General features: G+C 42.7%; 1 protein-coding gene across 2 annotated transcripts in view; it reads left to right on the top strand.

Annotated features, from left to right (window-relative positions):
• The window catches only part of poc1a (POC1 centriolar protein A), a 77,699-nt gene extending 55,750 nt beyond the window's left edge, over positions 1–21,949 (top strand). For both annotated transcript variants that reach the window (XM_057845324.1, XM_057845325.1), the window contains exon 11: positions 20,988–21,949. In XM_057845324.1, coding sequence (XP_057701307.1) covers positions 20,988–21,113 — 126 coding nt within the window. In that variant the 3' untranslated portion in view covers positions 21,114–21,949. The remainder of the gene's footprint in view (positions 1–20,987) is intronic.
• Positions 21,950–23,498: the final 1,549 nt, after the last annotated feature.

The following is a 23,498-nucleotide window of genomic DNA, read 5'->3' as shown; positions in this document are numbered from 1 at the left end:
CATTTTTTGGGGCAATATATAAAAATGAAGTTGCTGATCCAAACGCAAAATGATTTATAAATGAATATAATGGAAATTGTTAAGGGGTGTCCATTGTATGTAGTGGAGGTAATGTAATGTCTACAAATTCCAAGCTGGTGTTGTCTAATAAGGACAGACCGCTGAGGAACCTTTAGAGTAAAACATGAGTGGTCATGTATAGAAACCTGCATGGGATTCTGTTGAAGAAATGCAGCAAATAGCTCGTTGAGGCAGGCTGCAGCATGCATTGTCACTCCTTTCACATTTCACCATTAATAAGTTTTCTAAAAGTCTGAAAACCGAACACCTGACATAACAGCTGGAATCCTAGACACAATGACGTGTCACTGAATACCGCACACTCTGTCCTTTGCTGTCATTGCATGTCAACCCGACAAAGACACATTGAATGGCATTTTTCACTACAACTTCTCTTTATGATTTTGCAATACAATAATCTTGAAATTAAATGAGGCAAATGTGGTCTTATTAAAAGACCCCCAAGTTTTGAGTACAGCCTTAATAACGGCCAACATTTGTTTTCTTCCATCACCATTCAGCTCTTTGTAACACTCCCTTTCAAGGAATCTGAGAGAAGCGAATGAATTATTCAGCATACGTCAGGAGCTTCTAAAGACGTACTTTGCTGCTTTAGCCCTTTTTCCATTTATTCCCATTCCTCGTCATAGTCACCCCCCTTCTACATGTACAGTACTATCTTTATTTAAGTGCTATGTATTTCTCTATACGTGTCCTATATATGGTTTGTTTGTTTTTCTTCCATTAGTTGTGATCAGTGTGGCCTTGCTGTGGCTTCTAGTAACATATTGCCATACATTCTGAAATTGTTACAGGGAATGATCTCATTTAACGGATTAAAGAGTTTTCGTTTGTAAAAGCTGCCGGTTAAGCTTTTCGTGTTAAGATCAATATAATCAGAACCTGATTCGTCAATCCTCTCCGTCTCAATTTCAGACTACATTTTACTAACTGAAGACTTTTTCAATGGTACAGTGGTACATAGGGATATTAAACCTTCGGTACACGAAAAATTCATTTTACGAAAAAATTTCAAAGCTTTTATTTATTATTTATAATACAAAGAATAATAAGTACTGTAATAGTTCATTTCCACTAGTAGCAATGCAAAAATGTAGCTAACTACGTTTGACTATAAAACAAAATATTAACATCACGTGTTACATATTGCTCATGTATATGAAATAAAATAATGCAATTTACAAACAATGCTTTATGAAGGCACAAACAGCGAGATGAAATGGCAAGCAATGGGGGCCAACGTTAGCTCATATTTTTGCGATCCATTTTTGCTATGAGCTCAAGTAGTCATGTGGTAACGTCTGTAGAATGAGGTGTAACGGAGTGGAACTAGATTACACTTAAATGCCACGATGGGGCGACAAAGCATTACAAACAAAAACGCACTCGGAAGACATGACAGCAAATTTAATGTGGTTATTTAGTATAGCTTGGAACGAGATAGGCCATTTACATGTAAAGCGAGATTCAAACGAAAAAACAATGGTCCGAAAGAACGAATTAAATCCCACTGTATTAGTTTATCAAATGGTCTACAGTGGGAATTTGATTATTAGTAACTGTAAAGATTAGTTCAATGGGAAGAATATTTTCCCCCCCATGCTTTATAAGAAGACCTTTATCTTTTCCACAAGCATTTTGATCTTAATGCCCTTGAGCTTCACCAACAAGCTAATGACCAAAAAGGACCAAGCGAGTGCAATGCTTTACTTTGCAATGGATTGCTGTTGACCACAGACACACAAAAATAAAACCTACCTGCCAAACATTGGCGTTGTAAATTTCAGTTTGCCTGTGATGTGTCATAGTAAACTTGACACAATAATGCCGAAACCTACTGTACCTAAAAAATATACTAAAGCATTTTAGCGTCGCTAGTACGATAACGCCAGTCTTTTAGTCAAATGTACCAAAGCAATGAGATTTTGCATGAAACACAGTGCATTAACGCTGAAGGCTATGGGAGATGTTGCATTCAAGACTGAAAAGAAAAACTGCTCGTTCTATTTTAGGGGAACAAAGATTTGTTTTCTGTCCTAAATGAAAACTACAGGTCCTGTATCATGTTGCTGGAGCCCAGGGGCACGTGCACAATCACACATGTACTCGCACAAACAACATTAGTAAGGCTGAAGAGTAAGTGGCCATATCAGGTTGGTAAGAAAAACAGGGTATTATTGATCTAAAGAACGGAGACTGGGAGAAAGAAGATACACATGCCTTAACTCTGCTTCAATGTATTGAATAGTAGAAGATGCCTCGTTTGATGAGCCCAAAGAGAGAGGGGGAAAAAAGCGTGCCTGTCACTACGGGTGGGAACAAATGAGTGTCTTTCTTAACTCATTGCTACCCCCCTGCCCCAATCAAAACGGTTAAACACAGTGTACACCACTTGTCCAAAAGACACTCATCACACCCCCATAGAGTCAAATACTCTAAGCTACCATTTTGACCAGTGTCACCACAAAAAGAAGCCAAGTAGACTTACTAGTAATGGTATTATGAGCCTGCTTAGTCTGGCTAAACCTGCGCTAAGCTGTCGCTAAATGTACTCACAGAACACTATTGTAAGTGATCGGTGCTACAGTTCGAACGAGATTCTTGCTCTACTTTGTAGTATGTGGCATCGTTTTTTGCAAGATCGGAACCGAGCCAATAGTTATGCATTTCCAGTACCATCGTGCTTTTCAGCTGCTGTAAATCAAACCACTAGGCAAATATGCCCACTGAGTGATACTACTGCTCTTTAAAAAGTAATGATAACAGCGCATCGTGTAATGTTCTTGAGGAAGTACCAGCAGAGGTTTTGAAACAAAAAATGTTTTTTTGCATTATTTTTACTGCTAATATATAGGCATCGGATCAGTATCAGCAAAACATATCTTGAAAAAAAAAAATCGATCGGTTTGGAGGTAAAAACAAAAAAAAAAAAAAAAAAATCTGCATCGGCACATCCTTACAACCAAGTGGGGCATGAAAATTTTAAGTTTTTGAAAGTTCCATAGGCAATTTACAGATTTCTCCAAAACTCATCTATATTATTTGAAATGAATGTAGTAAAACAGTGTGACTATATTGTCTTTGAAAATTCCTTTACCTTAGACATGTTCCCATCGCAAATTTTTTCACCCGTCAGTCACCTGATTTTGAGAATCTGTCGAGACAGTCCTATCAGATACCAAATTTTTAAAAATTATTATTATTATGTATTTTTTTTGTACAAAATAGGCCTGTGCAATATATCGTTTGAACGTCTCTATTGCAATGTGTGCATGCGCAATAGTCCCATTGCAGGATTGTTTTTCAATGTAAACTTTTGCATTGCTTCATAAAAGCAGTAATTGTGCAGATTGATGGCTTCCTAGATCCCTTTCATCTACACTAAGTTACCTGATTGTGAGAATCTGTCGATACCTAGTCCCAGTCCGATACCAAAAAAACAGACTTTAGAATGTGTACTGAGTTTAACAATGACTAACACATTTGTGCCTTTGATCGTAGAGCTACCGAGGCATCTCTGGCCAGATTAAAGCTACAAACATGTCAATCATCGTTAACTTTAAGTACCAAATGCCAGCTGCACTGGTGACCAAAAACCTGTTTGGTCGCACCGCTTAGCGGGAAGGAGGGTGAGAGGCTGTACGAATATGAAGCAGAAAAACATATATAAATATATATCCATCCATCCATCCATTATCTTCCGCTTGTTCCGGGGTCGGGTCGCGGGGGCAGAAGCTTTAACAGGGAAGCCCAGACTTCCCTCTCCCCAGCCACTTCAACCAGCTCCTCCGGCGGGATCCCAAGGCGTTCCCAGGCCAGCCGAGAGACATAGTCTCTCCAGCGTGTCCTGGGTCGTCCCCGGGGCCTCCCGCCGGTGGGACATGCCCAGAACACCTCTCCAGGAAGGCGTCCGGGAGGCATCCGAACCAGATGCCCGAGCCACCTCAGCTGGCTCCTCTCTACGCGGAGGAGTAGCGGCCCGACACCGAGTCCCTCCCGGATGACCGAGCTTCTCACCCTATCTCTAAGGGAGAGCCCGGACACCCTGCGGAGGAAACTCATTTCGGCCGCTTGTATCCGGGATCTTGTTCTTTCGGTCACGACCCAAAGCTCGTGACCATAGGTGAGGGTAGGAACGTAGATCGACTGGTAAATCGAGAGCTTTGCCTTTTGGCTCAGCTCCATCTTCACCACTACGGACCGGTGCAGAGTCCGCATTACTGCAGACGCCGCACCGATTCGCCTGTCGATCTCCCGCTCCCTCCTACCGTCACTCGTGAACAAGACCCCAAGATACTTGAACTCCTCCACTTGGGGCAGGATCTCATCCCCGACCCGGAGAGGGCACTCCACCCTTTTCCGACTGAGGACCATGGTCTCGGATTTGGAGGTGCTGATCTTCATCCCAACCGCTTCACACTCAGCTGCGAACCGCTCCAGTGAGAGTTGGAGGTCACGGCTTGTTGAAGCCAACAGCACTAAATCATCTGCAAAAAGCAGAGATTCAATGCTGAGGTCACCAAACCGGACCCCCTCAACGCTTCGGCTGCGCCTAGAAATTCTGTCCATAAAAATTATGAACAAAATCGATGACAAAGGGCAGCCTTGGCGGAATCCAACCCTCACTGGGAACGAATTCGACTTACTGCCGGCAATGCGGACCAAACTCTGACACCGGTCGTACATGGACCGAACAGCCCTTACCAAGGGGCTCGGTACCCCGTACTCCCGGAGCCCCCCCCACAGGACTCCCCGAGGCACACGGTCGAACGCCTTCTCCAGATCCACAAAACACATGTAGACTGATCGGGCGAACTCCCATGCACCCTCGAGGACCCTGCCGAGGGTGTAGAGCTGGTCCACTGTTCCACGGCCGGGACGAAAACCACACTGCTCCTCCTGAATCCGAGATTCGACTTCTCGGCGGACTCTCCTCTCCAGCACCCCTGAATAGACTTTACCAGGGAGGCTGAGGAGTGTGATCCCTCTATAATTGGAACACACCCTCCGGTCCCCCTTCTTAAAAAGGGGAACCACCACCCCGGTCTGCCAATCCAGAGGCACTGTCCCCGATGTCCACGCGAGACGTGTCAGCCACGACACCCCTACAACATCCAGAGCCTTCAGGAACTCCGGGCGGATCTCATCTACCCCCGGGGCCTTGCCACCGAGAAGCTTTCCAACCGCCTCAGTGACTTCAACCCCAGAGATCAAAGAGCCCACCACGGAGTCCCCAGACTCTGCTTCCTCAAAGGAAGGCGTGTCGGTGGAATTGAGGAGGGCCTCGAAGTATTCTCCCCACCGGCTCACGACGTCCCGAGTCGAGGTCAGCAGTACACCATCTTCACTATACACAGTGTTAATGGTGCACTGCTTTCCCCTCCTCAGGCGCCGGATGGTGGACCAGAATTTCCTCGAAGCCGTCCGGAAGTCGTTTTCCATGGCCTCGCCGAACTCCTCCCATGTCCGGGTTTTTGCCTCGGCGACCGCCGAAGCCGCAGTCCGCTTGGCCGGCCGGTACCTGTCAGCTGCCTCCGGAGTCCCACAGGCCAAAAAGGCCCGATAGGCTTCCTTCTTCAGCTTGACGGCATCCCTTACCGCTGGTGTCCACCAGCGGGTTCGGGGATTGCCGCCACGACAGGCACCAACCACCTTACGGCCACAGCTCTGATCGGCTGCCTCAACAATGGAGGTGCGGAACATGGCCCACTCGGACTCAAATGTCCCCCACATCCCCCGGGACAAGGGAGAAGTTCTGCCGGAGGTGGATGTTGAAACTCTTTCTGACAGGGGATTCTGCCAGACGTTCCCAGCAGACCCTCACAATACGTTTGGGCCTGCCAGGTCTGGCCAGCATCTTCCCCCGCCATCGGAGCCAACACACCACCAGGTGGTGATCAGTTGACAGCTCTGCCCCTCTCTTCACCCGAGTGTCCAAAACATGCGGCCGCAAGACCGATGACACGATTACGAAGTCGATCATCGAACTGCGGCCTAGGGTGTCCTGGTGCCAAGTGCACATATGGACACCCCTATGTTTGAACATGGTGTTCGTTATAGACAAACCGTGACGAGCACAGAAGTCCAATAACAGAACACCACTCGGGTTCTGATCGGGGGGGCCGTTCCTCCCAATCACGCCCCTCCAGGTCTCACTGTCATTGCCCACGTGAGCGTTGAAGTCCCCCAGTAGAACAAGGGAGTCCCCAGAGGGGGCGCTCTCTAGCACACCCTCCAAGGACTCCAAAAAGGGTGGGAACTGCTGTTCGGTGCATATGCGCAAACAACAGTTAGAACCCGTCCCCCCACCCGAAGGCGGAGGTAGGCTACCCTCTTGTCCACCGGGGTAAACACCAACGTACAGGCGCCAAGCCGGGGGGCAATAAGTATGCCCACACCGCCTCTCACCATGGGCAACTCCAGAGTGGAAGAGAGTCCAACCCCTCTCGAGAGGATTGGTACCAGAACCCAAGCTGTGTGTGGAGGAGAGTCCGACTATATCTAGTCGGAACTTCTCTGCTTCACACACCAGCTCAGGCTCCTTCCCTGCCAGAGAGGTGACATTCCATGTCCCAAGAGTTAGCTTCAGCAGCTGGGGGTCGGACCGCCAAGGCCCCCGCCTTTGGCTGCCGCCCAACTCCCTACGCACCCGACCCCTTTGGCCCCTCCCACAGGTGGTGAGCCCATGGGAAGGGGAACCCACGTTGCCTTTTCGGGCTGAGCCCGGCCGGGCCCCATGGGGACAGGCCCGGCCACCAGACGCTTGCCTTCGAGCCCCACCTCCAGGCCTGGCTCCAGAGGGGGGCCCCGGTAACCCGCGTCCGGGCAAGGGAAACTGGGGTTCATTAATGTTGCTCATCATAAGGGGTCTTTTTGAGCCATACTTTGTCTGGCCTCTCACCTAGGACCTGTTTGCCATGGGTGACCCTACCAGGAGCTTAAAGCCCCAGACAACATAGCTCCTAGGATCATTCAGACACGCAAACCCCTCCACCACGATAAGGTGATGACTCACGGGGGGTATATATATATATATATATATATATTATTTTTTTTTTTTTAATTAAAAACCCAATCTGTTTTAACTGATTTCGATCCTCTGAAAAATGGCGCAATCGGCCCAATTTCCGATTACGTGAGTAGATCGACACATGATCCAACATCTCCAATGTGGTCATAGTGAGTGAAACAAAAAATTCCCAAACAGAGCTATTTAATTCATCTAGTGAAATTTCTTCTCGTTTTAATGTTGCAATATATTTTGCAATATTTCGCAAACCCCCCAAAAAGGTGCAATGTCAGTTTTTTCCAATATCGTTCAGCTCCAGTACAAAAGCTCCAAATATGTTTCAGTGCTATACTCCTTACAGTACTTCCTCTGCCACTTTTTCTATTTCTTGGAGTGTTGCGGACTATAAAACTAATTTTAGTTTCTTTTGGCAATACCATTCTATTTCTGGATTATTTTGTTACTTTTTAGCCCTTAAAAGTATATAATATATATATATATATATATATGTATATATATATATATATATATATATATATATATATATACATATACACTCACCGGCCACTTTATTAGGTACACCTGTCCCTGGGACCGTGTGCTTTGGTCAGATGAGACCAAGATTGAGCTTTTTGGCAACAAACACTCTTAAGTGGCTGGTGAGTGTGTATAAATATATATATATATATATATATATATATATATATGTGTATATATTTTATTGGTACACTTGTCCAACTGCTCGTTAACACCTAATTTCTAATCAGCCAAACACATGGCGGCAACTCAGTGCATTTAGGCATGTAGACATGGTTTAAGACAATCTCCTGCAGTTCAAACCGAGCATCAGTATGGGGAAGAAAGGTGATTTGAGTGACTTTGAACGTGGCATGGTTGTTGGTGCCAGAAGGGCTGGTCTGAGTATTTCAGAAACTGCTGATCTACTGGGATTTTCACGCACAACCATCTCTAGGGTTTACAGAGAAGCAGTCTTTTCCGCTTCAGCCATTGTTATGTTATGTCCTATTTCTCTGCTCTTTCGATTGCAACTGCGCATGTCTGTGACGTTACTCCGGTGAGGAAGCGGATCTGGGTTCCTCGTCCCCCCTGCATTGCTTTGATTGTAAAGTAGCTTCCTCTACAGGTAAACATGAGAATAATAATACAAATGGGGAAACCAAATCTGTTGCATCACCGGAATTGCGCAGGGCAGATTTTTGAACGTACTTATATTAGAGCCTGTTTTGGGCCTAAAAAATCCAGCCCGACCCGACCCGGCCCGCGCGTATTAAAGCCCGTCCCGGCCCGAGCAATTAACTTACCTTGCAGGCCGGGCCCAAAAAAACCCGAAATTTCATTTTTTATTTTTATGCCCGAGCCTGAAAACCCCCCGAAATTTTACGTTTTATTTGTAGGCCCGCGCCCGGAGCCCCCCGGAAAATGTACGTTTTATTCGTAGGCCCGAGCCCGTTTTATTTGTGAGGACTCAGGTGGGGGTGGAAATGCGGGGATGAGATGGGCAAATCAATATCTTTTATATTTTTGTGTCTGTTCTATCAGGTGGATAGTTCATGCGTCATTTCCTCGGCAAAATGCAAGACATTTATTTTAATTTCTTTCCTAATGTAAAAAAAAAAAAAAATCCTAATGTTTACATAGTCTACCTATTTTTCTGATCATTATAAATGTATTTCCACAGCGAAATAACGCTGGAAAGGTTTGCTAAATATATTTCTATGTGGGATATTTTGCTCACTACGCGCCTCTATGACAATGCATATACAAAAATAAACAAAAATAATTTTTAAACTACATTCTTTATTTTAATGACTCACATTAGAACACACAAAAGAACAACCTGCCTTAAGGAGCACTGAAACAAAATAATAACATTTAAAGGAACACCACGATGTCCTGCTTAGCACAAAGAGGTGCAGCCCTCGAAACAAATGATAATAACGATGTTTGACTAATATCTTCTTTTAGGCCAGTACAGTTTTTAAAATGCCTGCTCAGCGTCAAGGTGCCAGTCTTTCTGCTCTGGTACGAGAGCAAAGCGCCACATTTATTGCATTCGGCAAGGCCGACACGGTTTTCTGTAGCATCTTCCACTATCGATTTAAATCCTTTCCACACACCAGTCGTGGATTCTTGCCTTTTCAATCCCACCGTCTTTAGTTTGCTTTTCACCTCTTGCTGCTCTATATCGAATTTCGATATAGAAAAGGAAAATACGAGGATGCAGTTGCAACTCGCGGAGAGGCCAAAGCGTGAGGGGAAGATTAAAAGGAGGGCGGGGCCATGGTGTTCATGTGCGCAAACAATGCACTGGCTCTGCTGCGGCTCATGTTTGGGATTACCAAAGCGCCTTCTCTCTGTTTTATCCAATTTATTTATTTTTATAACAAATATTCCTTAGTTTAACATCCATATATCGTTTTAGTATACAAATATATATTTATTTTTTTTTTAAAAAGTGAGCGAGAAGTCTGACCCGACCCGAACGTAAATCATTGACATTTTGGGCCCGACTCGGCCCAAAATTCGGTACGGGTTCGGGCTCAAGATCTTGGCTATTATTCTTATATATTTTAAAATGCGCTGAATCAATTCGGCTTGTTGCCCGTATCGAATCGTCCATGCCCCGCATCGGGATGCATAGCCGCATCGACTATTTTGACACCAGTAATATATAAATATTTTTTTTTCTTCTTTAAATTAAAAACACGATCAATTACACCCGATTCCAATCCTCTGAAAAATGGCCCGATTTCCGATAACGTGATCGGACCGGGGACATCCCTAGATAATGCAGGTAGTCCCCAGGTTACAACATACCTGACTTACCTGATTTCGACTTTAAGAGTCTCGTCCGCCATTTTGTCTCCAGTCTTTTTTTTTTTTTTTAAATAATGTTGCCTTTTGTTTTGTAATGCATGCTTTCATTTTGGCGATGGGAGCACAGAGCGGTTCGTACTTCCACACGTGACTAAGAGCGCATGTAGACACAAAGAACGTATTTGCGCACACGAAGAAGTTACGCAGCTGAGAGAGGGCAAAGATTACAGCTGCATGTACTTTGATTAGTCCAGTAGTGTTTTGACTTTCTAAAATTCTGAATTTTCTTTTTTTTTTTTTTTTTTTTGCAATCGGAACCAAATCACAAAGAGGTTAATACATTAGTTTCTGACGGAACCAAATCACAAATAGGTTAATACATTAGTTTCTGAGTCAATGTTTTTAATTAGTTATACATAAGATTCTCCAATCCAAGTTGTACTTTTGGCGGACTTTATAATATCATTTCACCCAATGGCAAAATAAAAGCTGCATTTTCTTTTTTCTATTGAGCTCAATTTGAACAGTCCCTCACAGCCCACAAAAGCCTCATGGAAAAGCTCTGTTGGGTATCAAACCAAAATCACTGAGGAAAAATCTGATCATAATCAGGGTTAACAATATTCATTCAGCACTGGACAGTTTCATTAGACATACGGTAATCAGTTCTGCAAACATGTTCCCTTTGCCTTGGGTGGCGTAATCAAAAACCTCAGCGGTCCCCTAATTAGTTCAGTATTAAGGGCAAAAGTCAATTCCATGCAAAATGCTACGTTAGCTTGGTTCAAAACTTCCAAACTATGAAAGGAGATTTTATGCTTGTAAATCAATTTAAGAGGAACATAAATAATAATAACAGTAATCAACTGTTTTTCTGACTGATGGCAAGCTCAGAGTCCATTTGCCTCAATTGTCTTTACACCACACTCATGTTCTCCTGTCCATCCACCTCTTCTGATTGACCTACTATAGCCACCCTTCCATTTTTCACATCCTCCTCCCCCCTATATAAATAGCATATCGGCATTGTACTGTATGCACCCAGTCAAGTGGAGAGTCCATCAAAGTAATACAGCAACCTATACAGATTTTTTATTTTAAATATGATGCACACAAGGTCGCATTTGGAGAAAATTTTAGACTTTTAACTGCGTACTGTTGTCAGAAAAATTACCGTACATGTTTTTTGAAGCCAGTCCTGCAAACAAACTATTTTGTTTGAAGCATTCAGGACTGTTTGAGACACGTCAATCTGCCCATTGCTCTATCCAAAGTCGTGAGCGTCATTGCCGCAATGTGTTTGTCACCAGGCAACACAGGGGAGACATTCACAATCATGTTAGTGTTTTCAGCCTCCAAGAGATGATATTTTCTTCTCTGCCGAACCATTGTCATGAAAGTGCCGCCTGAATGATTTGTTGTCATTATTATATTGCCTAGCTTTGCAATGGGATGTTCCTCAAAATTCAAATAACAAATAATTCAGGAGCGGATACAAAGTAAATCAAATGAAGTTGAAGCAAAATAACAGGCAAGATTGCCTTTTTGCTGCAGTCACAAATAATTTAATCAAGTAGTGGCCGAGCCCCAAACTTGTAGGAGCAGTGGCACCAGTAACATACATGGGGGCAAATAAGTATTTAGTCAACCACTAATTGTGCAAGTTCTCCTACTTAAATAGGTTAAAGAGGCCTGTAATTGTCAACATGGGTAAACCTCAACTCTCAAAAACTGAAAATCACATTGTTTGATTTTTAAAGAATTTATTTCCAAATTAGAGTGGAAAATAAGTATTTGGTCAGCTACAAAAAAAGCAAGATTTCTGGCTGTCAAAGAGGTCTAACTTCTTCTAACGAGGCTCCACTCGTTACCTGTATTAATGGCACCCATTTTTACTCATTATCGGTGTAAAAGGCACCTGCCCACAACCTCGGTCAGTCACACGCCCAACTCCACTTTGGCACCTGCACCTGGCTGGGAAGACTGAATCTGCAATAGGTAAACGCTTGGTGTAAAGAAATCAACTGTAGGAGCTATTATTAGAAAATGGAAGACATACAAGACCACTGACAATCTCCCTCGATCTGGGGCTCCATGCAAGATCTCACCCTGTGGCGTCAAAATGGTAACAAAAACGGTGAGCAAAAATCCCAGAACCACACGGGGGGACCTACTGAATGACCTAAAGAGAGCTGGGACCACAGTAACAAAGGCTACGATCAGTAACACAATGCGCCGCCAGGGACTCAAATCCTGCACTGCCAGACGTGTCCCCCTGCTGAAATAAGGACACGACCAGGCCCGTCTGCGGTTCGCTAGAGAGTATTTGGATGATCCAGAAGAGAACTGGGAGAATGTGTTATGGTCAGATGAAACCAAAATAGAACTTTTTGGTAGAAACACAAGTTGTCGTGTTTGGAGGAGAAAGAATACTGAATTGCATCCGAAGAACACCATACCCACTGTGAAGCATGGGGGTGAAAACATCATGCTTTGGGGCTGTTTTTCTGCAGAGGGACCAGGACGACTGATCTGTGTAAAGGAACGAATGAATGGGGCCATGTATGGAGAGATTTTGACTGAAAATCTCCTTCCATCAGCAAGGGCATTGAAGATGAGACGTGACTGGGTCTTTCAGCATGACAATGATCCCAAACACACAGCCACGGCAACAAAGGAGTGGCTTCGTAAGAAGCATTTCAAGGTGGCTTAGCCAGTCTCCAGATCTCAACCCCATAGAAAATCTGTGGAGGGAGTTGAAAGTCCGTGTTGCTCAACGACAGCCCCAAAACATCACTGCTCTAGAGGAGATCTGCATGGAGGAATGGGCCAAAATACCAGCAACAGTGTGTGAAAAGCTTGTGAAGAGTTACAAAAAACGTTTGGCCTCCGTTATTGCCAACAAAGGCAGGATCCCCGCGGGTTATTAAAAGTATTAAAAAAGCATTGAATTTAGTTTTCCATGATTAAAGGTATTAAAAGTATTAAATTAGCTGTTGTAAGTCTGGAATTTTTTCACCGTGGTCTTAATTTACAAGAACATCTCTGTGCAACCTAAATCATATCCGTGACGAATTTTTTTTTTTTTTTTTTTTTTTAATCCATAACGAAGAAGACGCATAGAATTTTTACGATGCATTGCACTACAAATCGAAATGCAACTCATGCGTGAGAAACCACCACAACCGGCAAAACGGAGAATCCACCCACCTCTGCATCGGGAATGCGTCCGTTTGTCGGTGGAACGAAAACCCTGCAGGCAGAAGTATTGTGGATTCTGAACACCAAAACAGACCACCATTCATATACTTCAAATGAGTCAATTGGTGATCTGTTTCGGATATTACGTCATTTTTGGTCGGCATCGGCTGTCTCAATGTTGGTCATATTGCGTTTTGTTCCAGAGGGAGCATTCCCGATGTCGTAACTGTCTTTTGTAACGAATTTTCAGTTGGCAGAAAAAAAAAAACGCACATTTTCTTAATGTTTAAATAGTCTACATATTTTTATGATCATTATAAATGCATTTACAGATTATAATAACGCTGGAAAAGTTTGTTAAACATAATTCCAGTGGGAGCATTCCCGACTTCGTAACTGCTGCCAATTTAAGCTCATTAAGACTTTAAGATAGAAGTAAAATCGGGCCTAAAAAATCCAGCCCGACCCGAACTGCGTTTTGTGTGATAACATTTGTGACGATGTCTGCATAAAACCGTCTTTTGTAACGAATTCTCAGCAGGAAAAAAAACCCCAATTTTTTTTTATGTTTAAACAGACTACATATTTTTATGATCATTATAAATGTATTTGCACGATGAAATAACGCTGGAAAAGTTTGTTAAATATAAATAAACATGCGGTTTTGCGGACTCGCAGAGGGGAAGATTAAAAAGGGCGTATAGGCACGCTCTGGCTCTGCAATGACCATACAGCGCCTTCTTTTTTTCATCCAAATTATTTTATAACAAGTATTCCTTAGTTTATCATTCATACATCGTTAATATATAGTTTTTTCAAAAAGTTAGCGAGAAAGAACCCTGGCCCGGCCCGACGTAATATTTGACATTTTAATTTTGGTCATGTTTTCAGTTTAATTTAGCTGTTTCCAGCTTGCTATGTTTATAATTGCAATGTTTGTTTGCCGCTTTTCCTCTTACTGCGAAGAGGGAGGAAGTTACATCGGCTGCCGCTATGATATTTAAGTCATCAGCCATCTGCTGTGACCCGGGAATTTAACGCCTGCTTTCACGCACACTGCTTTCCATGTCAGTCGACACGGGAAATTGTTTTCACACACAACTGCTGCACGGTTTAGTCCCGCGATATTCCCATTGTTTTGGAGTATGTGATAGGGGCTCAAGTTACATCCAGATACTTTAGGTTGCAGTTTATGGGTCATGCGAAGGCAGTGGACCTGCTTAAACATTTCGATTTGCCTTTCGAATGAATGTGAATTTCGCCGTTTTAACTCAAGAGTTAGCCATGTTTACTGGGTTCTTGGCAGGTGCACTAGCGGCTAGCCTGTTACAGAAGATGGCTGGTCTGAGTCCTGTCCTCCTCCTCTTTTTGTCCATAATTATTGTGTGCGTGTGTGGGTTTACAAAAATTCTGACAGACTTTATAATGTTACTTTAAATGTGTTTAAATTGTATCTTCAATATATGTGCATTCTTTTGTCAAACACACTTAGTAATTGAGGTTAAATTTGATGTTCAGTGGTTTATTTATTTAATATGATTCAATATGATCTAAATAATGGGTGCAAGAAAAGTTTTAATTTTCAGTTGAAATGGCATTAAAAAAGGTCTTAAAAGTCTTGAATTTAGATTTATAAATTCTGGGGGACCCTGAAAGAGTACATAACAAAGTATTGAGATGAACTTTTGGTATTGACCAAATACTTATTTTTCACCATGATTTGCAAATAAATTCTTTAAAAATCAAACCAATGTGATTTTCTGTTGTTTTTTTTCCACATTCTGTCTCTCATGGTTGAGGTTTACCCATGTTGACAATTACAGGCCTCTGTAATATTTTCAAGTGGGAGAACTTGCACAATTAGTGGTTGACTAAATACTTATTTGCCCCACTGTATTCATTAGGGAGTGCCTGGACACTTACTTGTCTGTTGTTTACCTTGATTGAAGACATTTAACAGGTGTAAAAGAGATCTGCACAACTTTTTATACATAAATATGGTTGAACTCATTACTATCTTGAAGCTCTTTGTACATCCTCCTCATTGTTCATAATGGAGTCAAGCCAGAATTAGTCATTTCACTTTTTATTTAACTGTACAATTCCATTGAAACCTGAGGTCTCATTTCCAAGGAATATGAGCAAAGACTAGAATATGAATTGCATTCACCAAGTAATTTGAACATGCAGGTGCTGATCTAAATGTAGTCAACCCTCAACCATTATAGTTTTATAAAACACACATTCACTCATTCACAGTTTTCTCCATGGAACCTATCCTCATGTTGCTGCTGAAAAACTCCCCCTTTCAGAGATTAAGTACACTTTAGTAACATTCTAATGCCACATGGTCGTGCCAAAGCTCTGGCTGAGAGGAAATTATCACTTGATGTGAAGGAAGTATGTTGAAGTGATTTATCTTGACTATGAGATAAACACATTTTAATGTCAGAGAGAAGCTAAGGTTAACATGTATTGTTAGTGAAAATTATAGAATGTCTTTGCCATATGTCCGTCCACTTTACACTGCAGTTGCAGTTTTGTAATGTGAATGCCATTTATTTTTCAGTAAGTGTTTGTGTTTAAAATTAATGTTATATGTAATGAGTAGAAATAAGTGCAAGGACAAATAAAGATAAATTATTCTGTATCAGAAGAGGTTTTTCGAAAAAACAACATTTTGAGTTTTAACTACCTCCCAGTAGGAGACAGCGGCATGTCACAGAGAGGAATAGAATAGAAAGCCTTTTGTCATTGTACAGAGTACAATGAGATTTTTAATGTTTACAAGGCGTTTGTGTGTAAATATTATTTTGAGGGTTAAATACCATATCTATTGTATATTGATTGTCATTAGACTAATGGGTTTTCGGGAGCAAAGAGAAAGTAAGTAGGAAGTATATTTTGTATTTTAATGAACTGTCTGCGTAATATGGAGAGTAAAAAACAGCTCGAAAACAAGCAATGGAATGTTCGCTAAATACTAATACTGGAGATAGGCATACAGTGATCCCTCGCTACTTCGCGTGAAGTTTGCGCCATCAGACCATCGTGGATTTTTTTCAGTTATAAAATAAATATAGAAATACAGATGAGCCGTCCCAAGCCGATCACGGAGTGTCAGTCTCCCTCCTGTTGCTCTTTGTTGGTCAGGCAGTGCATTAGTTGCTTATTGAAGTTAATGATTGACAGACGTTTAATGTTTGCACTTGCCTTAGATGCTTGGAAGCTGAAGCTTTAGGCGCCGCATGCGTCAATCATCGTTTAACTTGTAAAACAGTTGCAGTGGCATCTAATTTTGTTTAAGTGAGCAGTTTGAGCGGATTTGAGTGGACTCGCTCAATGAAGGATTTAATAAAGGCAAGCATTTTCTCCTTCATTCTTGTTAAAAAATAATTTGGTGGGATAGTAACATGTTTAAAATATATCATAATTATTACATTTCTATTGTTTGTAAGTGCTTAAAAACATTATATATATATATATATATATATATATATATATATATATATATATATATATATATATATATTTAATACTTTGGGGGGGAAAAAGTGAAAAAAACATGTCCTATATGTATCCTGTTCCAATGCTAAATCTGAATAAATACATTAAACACATTAAAAAAAAAAAAAAAATTAAATGGGGAGGGGGCACTACTTCGCAGTTTTTCATTTATTGCAGAGGGTTCTGGTCCCCATTAACCGCGAAAAATGAGGGATCACTTTATATGCATTTCTACCCCATTTAATCAATTAAATGTCAAAACTGATCACCAAAATCATTTTTATTTATTTTTTTTTAATCACTTAGGCCTAGTTTCCATTATTCCATTCCATGTTCTGACACTCTATCTTGTAACCAGTCCACAAACACTTCCTTCGAGGAACCGGGGCAGAGCTTAGGGGTTTGTGGATCTTAAGGGGGTGGTGCTTAGGGAGGTATGGTGCTTAGATAGGGGTGAAGCTTATGGAAGCCTCTAGGGCAGGGGTGGGCAATTAATTCCACAAAGGGCCGCAGTGGGGGCGGGTTTTTGTTCATACCCATCAGGAGGACAGCCTTTCACTAATCTGGTTTCTTACAAGTGCAATCAGTTGATTGCAGTCAGGTGCTCCTTGTTTCCACTGAAACCTCATTGGTTATACTGTGTGTGCTGAATCAGTTGGAACAAAGACCAGGACCCACTGCGGCCCTCGAGGACCGGTTTGCCCACCCCTGCTCTAGGGCATGGGTGTCCAAACCTGTCCTCAAGGGCTGCTGTGGGTCCTGGTTTTTGTTCCTACCAATCGAGCACAGACAGTTTAACCAATGACGTTTGTGCTAAAACAAGCAGCACCTGACTGCACTCAACTGATTACACTTGTGAGACACCAGATTGGTGAAAAGATGCCGTCTTGTTTGGTAGGAATGAAATCCAGCACCCACTGCGGCCCTATGTGGAATAGTTTGGACACCACTGCTCTAGGGCAGGGGTGCCCAAGTCCGGTCCTCGAGAGCCCCTATCCACCTTGTTTTCCATGTCTCCCTCCTTTAAAACACCTGAAAAAAATGATCAATTTCTGCAGGAGCCTGATAACGATCCTGATTATTCTCTCGAGGACTTGGGCACCCCTGCTCTAGGGGGCCCGGTTTATGGGCGTAAAGGTGGTGTGGTTGGGTGAAGGGAGGGTCAAAAAGAAGGGTGCGATGATTCGTGTAGCTGTAATATAGTATTAAAGTATCTCTGCCAGCCCACCGAGATCGAATGACCATAGGCGAAGTCTGTAGGTTGACCAGTGAATTGAGTTTCGCCTTTTACCTCAGCTCCTCCTTCACCACAACGGTCCCATTCAGTGACCGCATGATGACAGACAATGCGCCTATCCGTCTGTTGATCTCATGCTCCCTTCTTCCCTCCCTCATTAACGAGACCCAGAACACTTAACCCCCTCCAATGAGGCAAGGACACTTTGCGACCTGAAGGGGGCAAGTTACCTTCTTTTGGCCCAGAACCAAGGCCTCAGATTTGGTTGCTGATCATCATCCCACTTATTTCACACTTAGCTGCAAATTAAATCATACTCACCTCTCGAGTACCATAGAATATACCGTACCAGGGAGGCTGAGGAGTAACCGAAGGATAGAAAGAGGCCAGTAATTGTGCAAGTTCTCCCACTTGAAAATATTAGAGAGGCCTGTAATTGTCAACATGGGTAAACCTCAACCATGAGACACAGAATGTGGAAAAAAAAAAAGAAAATCACATTGTTTGATTTTTAAAGAATTTATTTGCAAATCATGGTGGAAAATAAGTTTTTGGTCAAAAGTTCATCTCAATACTTTGTTATGTAGCCTTTGTTGGCAATAAAGGAGGCCAAACGTTTTCTGTAACTCTTCACAAGCTTTTCACACACTATTGCTGGTATTTTGGCCCATTCCTCCGTGCAGATCTCCTCTAGAGCAGTGATGTTTTTGGGCTGTCGTTGAGCAACACGGACTTTCAACTCCCTCCACAGATTTTCTATGGGGTTGAGATCTGGAGACTGGCTAGGCCACTCCAGGACCTTGAAATGCTTCTTACGAAGCCACTCCTTTGTTGCCGTGGCTGTGTGTTTGGGATCATTGTCATGCTGAAAGACCCAGCCACGTCTCATCTTCAATGCCCTTGCTGATGGAAGGATATTTTCACTCAAAATCTCTCGATACATGCCCCCATTCATTCTTTCCTTTACACAGATCAGTCGTCCTGGTCCCTTTGCAGAAAAAAAACCCCCAAAGCATGATGTTTTCACCCTCATGCTTCACTGTTGGTATGGTGTTCTTCGGATGCAATTCAGTATTCTTTCTCCTCCAAACACGAGAACCTGTGTTTCTACCAAAAAGTTCTATTTTGGTTTCATCTGACCATAACACATTCTCCCAGTCCTCTTCTGGATCATCCAAATGCTCTGTAGCGAACCGCAGACGGGCCTGGACGTGTACTTTCTTCAGCAGAGGGACATGTCTGGCAGTGCAGGATTTGTGTCTCTGGCGGCGCATTGTGTTACTGATAGTAGGTCCCCCCGTGTGGTTCTGGGATTTTTGCTCACCGTTCTTGTTATCATTTTGACGCAATGGGGTGAGATCTTGCATGGAGCCCTAGATCGAGGGAGATTATCAGTGGTCTTGTATGTCTTCCATTTTGTAATAATTGCTCCCACAGTTGATTCCTTTACACCAAGCGTTTTACCTATTGCAGATTCAGTCTTCCCAGCCTGGTGCAGGTCTACAATTTTGTCTCTGGTGTCATTCGACAGCTCTTTGGTCTTGGCCATCGTGGAGTTTGGAGTGTGACTGACTGGGGTTGTGGACAGGTGTCTTTTATACCGATAATGAGTTAAAACAGGTGCCGTTGTTACAGGTAAGGAGTGGAGCCTCGTTAGACCTCGTTAGAAGACGTTAAACCTCTTTGACAGCCAGAAATCTTGCTTGTTTGTAGGTGAACAAATACTTATTTTCCACTCTAATTTGGAAATAAATTCTTTAAAAATCAAACAATGTGATTTCCTGTTTTTTTTTTTTTTCTTCCACGTTCTGTCTCTCATGGTTGTGGTTTACCCATGTTGAAAATTACAGGCCTCTCTAATCTTTTCAAGTAGGAGAACTTGCATAGTTGGTGGTTGACTAAATCCTTAATTTGCTCCACTGTAGGTCAGATAGGGGTGTGATAAGGTAAAGTGAGTGCACAAGCAATATTAGTAAAGTGTCGTGGGGCACCCAGTGTTTGGAGAAATCACCTGTGAAGCAAGTACTTAATCAGTCAATGTACCCATTTGGAGCACGTTATAATACCCGTCCCAGGTACTCTACACTGCTGTGAGGCTTGTAGGTCGTCACAACAGTAAGAGACCTGTTCCCAAACTTACTTTTGTTCACCGGACTCCCAACACGTGGCGACGCAGCCGGCTGCTTCTCTTTCCAGTTAACGACAGAAAAGTGTAGAGTACCGCCTCGCTTGAAGAGCTGGTTACTAGATCCCGAACTTTGAGTGGAAGTGAGGCCGACTGTACTGAGTCGGTTTCTCTCAACTGTCCACATAAGCTCTGGCTCCTTCCCTCTCAGAGAGGTGACATTACATGTTCTGGCCACCAGATTAAACGTGGGCGGACTGGGTGTAGGAGGCAGCTGCTTTTGACCATTACCCCGTCCTCTGTGCACCCAACCCCTGCAGCTCCCTCTGTGGGTGGTTGGCCCACAGGAGGGCAGTTCCACGTTGTGCTTTGATTTGAGCCTGGCAGAGCCCCGTAGGCAAAGGCTTCGCCACTAGGCGCATGCAATTAAGCCCCAGTCCTGGCTTCTGGGTGGGGCCCCGGCTGGGCGACATTTGGTAATATCCTGGTCGTTGATGAATTTTTTTGTTAGGCATAGAGGTTTTTGAATTCCTCTTTTTCTGGCCCGTCACTCCTGACCTGTTTACCATTGGAAACCCTACCAGGGGCATAATGCGCCAGACAACATAGCTCCTAGAATCATTAAACTCCACCACAGTGATAATGTGGCCATTCAAAGTGGAGTAGTTTTCATTGTGTTCTACTGATTACACCAGTCATATCACATCTATCCTATCTGAAGTGTCTTGTGTGATGAAGAGGCAAACAGAGCTTTTCTAAGCAATACTGTTTTGCACTCAGTGCACCTTAATCATACACAAACGTCCACGTTGACACACACGCAAACACCAGAAGTGCTGTCATTCATTGCCCATCACTGTCACATTTTGCTGCACATCTTTCTCTAACATGCCTCCCATGTCCTTTGTCTATCCACCTCCTTCCATCCCTCTTCATCCTGCTTCCCTTTATTATCACCATCCTGCCTCATCTCCTCTTTGTCTGTCCAGACTGTGTCCATGTTGGAACATCGGCTGTCGCTGACTGAAGAAAAGCTGAAGGAATGTTTACAGACCCAGGTGGATTCCCAAGCGTTTCTAGACGAAGCAAGCTGGACGCCGGATGCTCAATACTGAGATGCTGCAAAGACAAATGTTGTGGAGGGGTTTGCTTGAAAGAGTTAAGAGAGCCCCTCTTTTCTACTGATAAAGATGTCTGCACTAGGTCTTTTTCCTATTTGCCTGTTTTATGTTTTTTGCAAACTTGCACAAAATGGCAACTACAAATGACACTTTATCTAGAGCCAACATCAAATGTGTTGCCTGATTTTTTATTATATATTTTTTAATTGGTCTAATCTAAGCGTCTTTCAAATGTAGCATCATATAAAGGCCAATTAATGACAAAAAAAACATCCTTCCTTCTTACCATACATTTTGAGTGTGTCCATGTTTAGCTTCCACTAGGTTATGCCCCTTATAAATTCTGCACCACATTTCTCCTGAACAGCTGTATTTGCGTTTTTTAACAATTTTTACAAAGCACCGTTATTATTTAATCACGGTGACTTTTTCAAAAGGCCCGAAATTCACGAGAATTATAGCTTTAACATGCTTTAAATGTTCTTGCCTATCACCCTTGCCATTTCCTCGTGGATCAGTGGTGAGCTAGGTAGGTTAGGTAAAACTGGCCAGAAAGACAATGTTATTTGTTTTAACTAGAAACTGCAATTTCGGGAGAAATTACACCTTGGTCTTTCCTCTGTGGAGATACAAATCTTAGCCCCACTCAGGTCTATCAATAGAATGGACCATAATGCCAGTCAATGGCACTAAACAAAGTAAAAGCCATTAGAAAAGATTGGGAGAATTGGACGTCCATGGCCGTCAATGGCATCACCCTCCATAAGCGGCAATCCAATCAGGGACATTTGGGGGACACGTCCTAATGATATCTAGTCATTTTCTGTTGATTTGGGGAAAAAAAAAAAATTCCCATTGAAAATGAATGGGAAAATTTTTGGACGTCCATGGACGTCAATGGTATCAACTTACATAAGCGTCAATGGAATCCAAGTACATTGGCATCAATAGAATGAACAAACATGAAGAAATGCCATTGGGATTTAATGGGAAGTTTGGACGTCCATGAACGTCAATGGCATCACCCTCCATAAGAGGCAATGCAATCGGGGACATTTGGGCGACACGTCCTATTGATATCTAGTCATTTTCTGTTGATTTGGGGAAAAAAAAAAATTCCCATTGAAAATGAATGGGAAAATTTTTGGACGTCCATGGACGTCAATGGTATCAACTTACATAAGCGTCAATGGAATCCAAGTACATTTGCATCAATAGAATGAACAAACATAATTAAATGCCATTAGAAATGAATGGGAAGTTTGGACGTCCATGGATGTCAATGGCATGACCCTCCATAAGCGTAAATGGATTTGGGGAAGTTGGGGGGACACGTCCTATTGATATGTAGTCATTTTCTTTTGATTTTGGGAGAAAAAAAAAAATTCCCATTGAAAATGAATGGGAAAAAATTTGGACGTCCATAGACGTCAATGGCAGCACCCCCCATAAGCGTCAAGGGAGTTGGGGACGTTTGGGGGATATGTCCTATTGATATCTGGTCATTTTCTGTTGATTTGGGGAAATGTAGTTTTTTCCCCATTGAAAATGAATGGGAAAAATTTTGGACGTCCATGGACGTCAATGGCAGCACCCCCCATAAGCGTCAATGGAATTGGGGACGTTTGGGGTATACGTCCTATTAATATCTGGTCATTTTCTGTTGATTTGGGGAAATTTAGTTTTTTCCCCATTGAAAATGAATGGGAAAAATTTTGGACGTCAATGGCCGTCAATGGCAGCACCCCCTATAAGCGTCATTGGAGTTGGGGACGTTTGGGGGACACATCCTATTGATATCTGGTCATTTTCTGTTGATTTGGGGAAATTTTGTTTTTTCCCCATTGAAAATGAATGGGAAAAATTTTGGACGTCAATGGCCGTCAATGGCAGCACCCCCTATAAGCGTCATTGGAGTTGGGGACGTTTGGGGGACACATCCTATTGATATCTGGTCATTTTCTGTTGATTTGGGGAAATTTTGTTTTTTCCCCATTGAAAATGAATGGGAAAAATTTTGGACGTCCATGGCAGTCAATGGCATCGACATCCACATAGTCAATTGAATGCTAGTACATTGGCATCAACAGATTCGACATGCATGGCCGACAATGGCATCAATGCAATGTAAATTCCATTGGAAATCCCATTGGAAGTGAATGGGAACTTTTCCCATTCAAAATGAATGGGATAGTTTTTGGCAAATTTCCGAGGAAGCGTAATTTTTTTCTAAATTCTGTATATAACTTTTATGCCCCTCACCGTCCCGGAATTTTTGATGCCCAAATTATGTGATTTGGTCAAAAATTGTAGGACTAGATACATTTTGAAACTTTTTTTTTTTCACGGAAAATTGCCATTTACGGACGAACGGAAAAA

This window comes from Corythoichthys intestinalis, chromosome 9, assembly GCF_030265065.1.
Source record: "Corythoichthys intestinalis isolate RoL2023-P3 chromosome 9, ASM3026506v1, whole genome shotgun sequence".
In the NCBI taxonomy this organism is placed as follows: domain Eukaryota; kingdom Metazoa; phylum Chordata; class Actinopteri; order Syngnathiformes; family Syngnathidae; genus Corythoichthys; species Corythoichthys intestinalis.
Note: the sequence above shows the minus strand (reverse complement) of the source record. Positions and strands in the feature narration are given on the sequence as shown.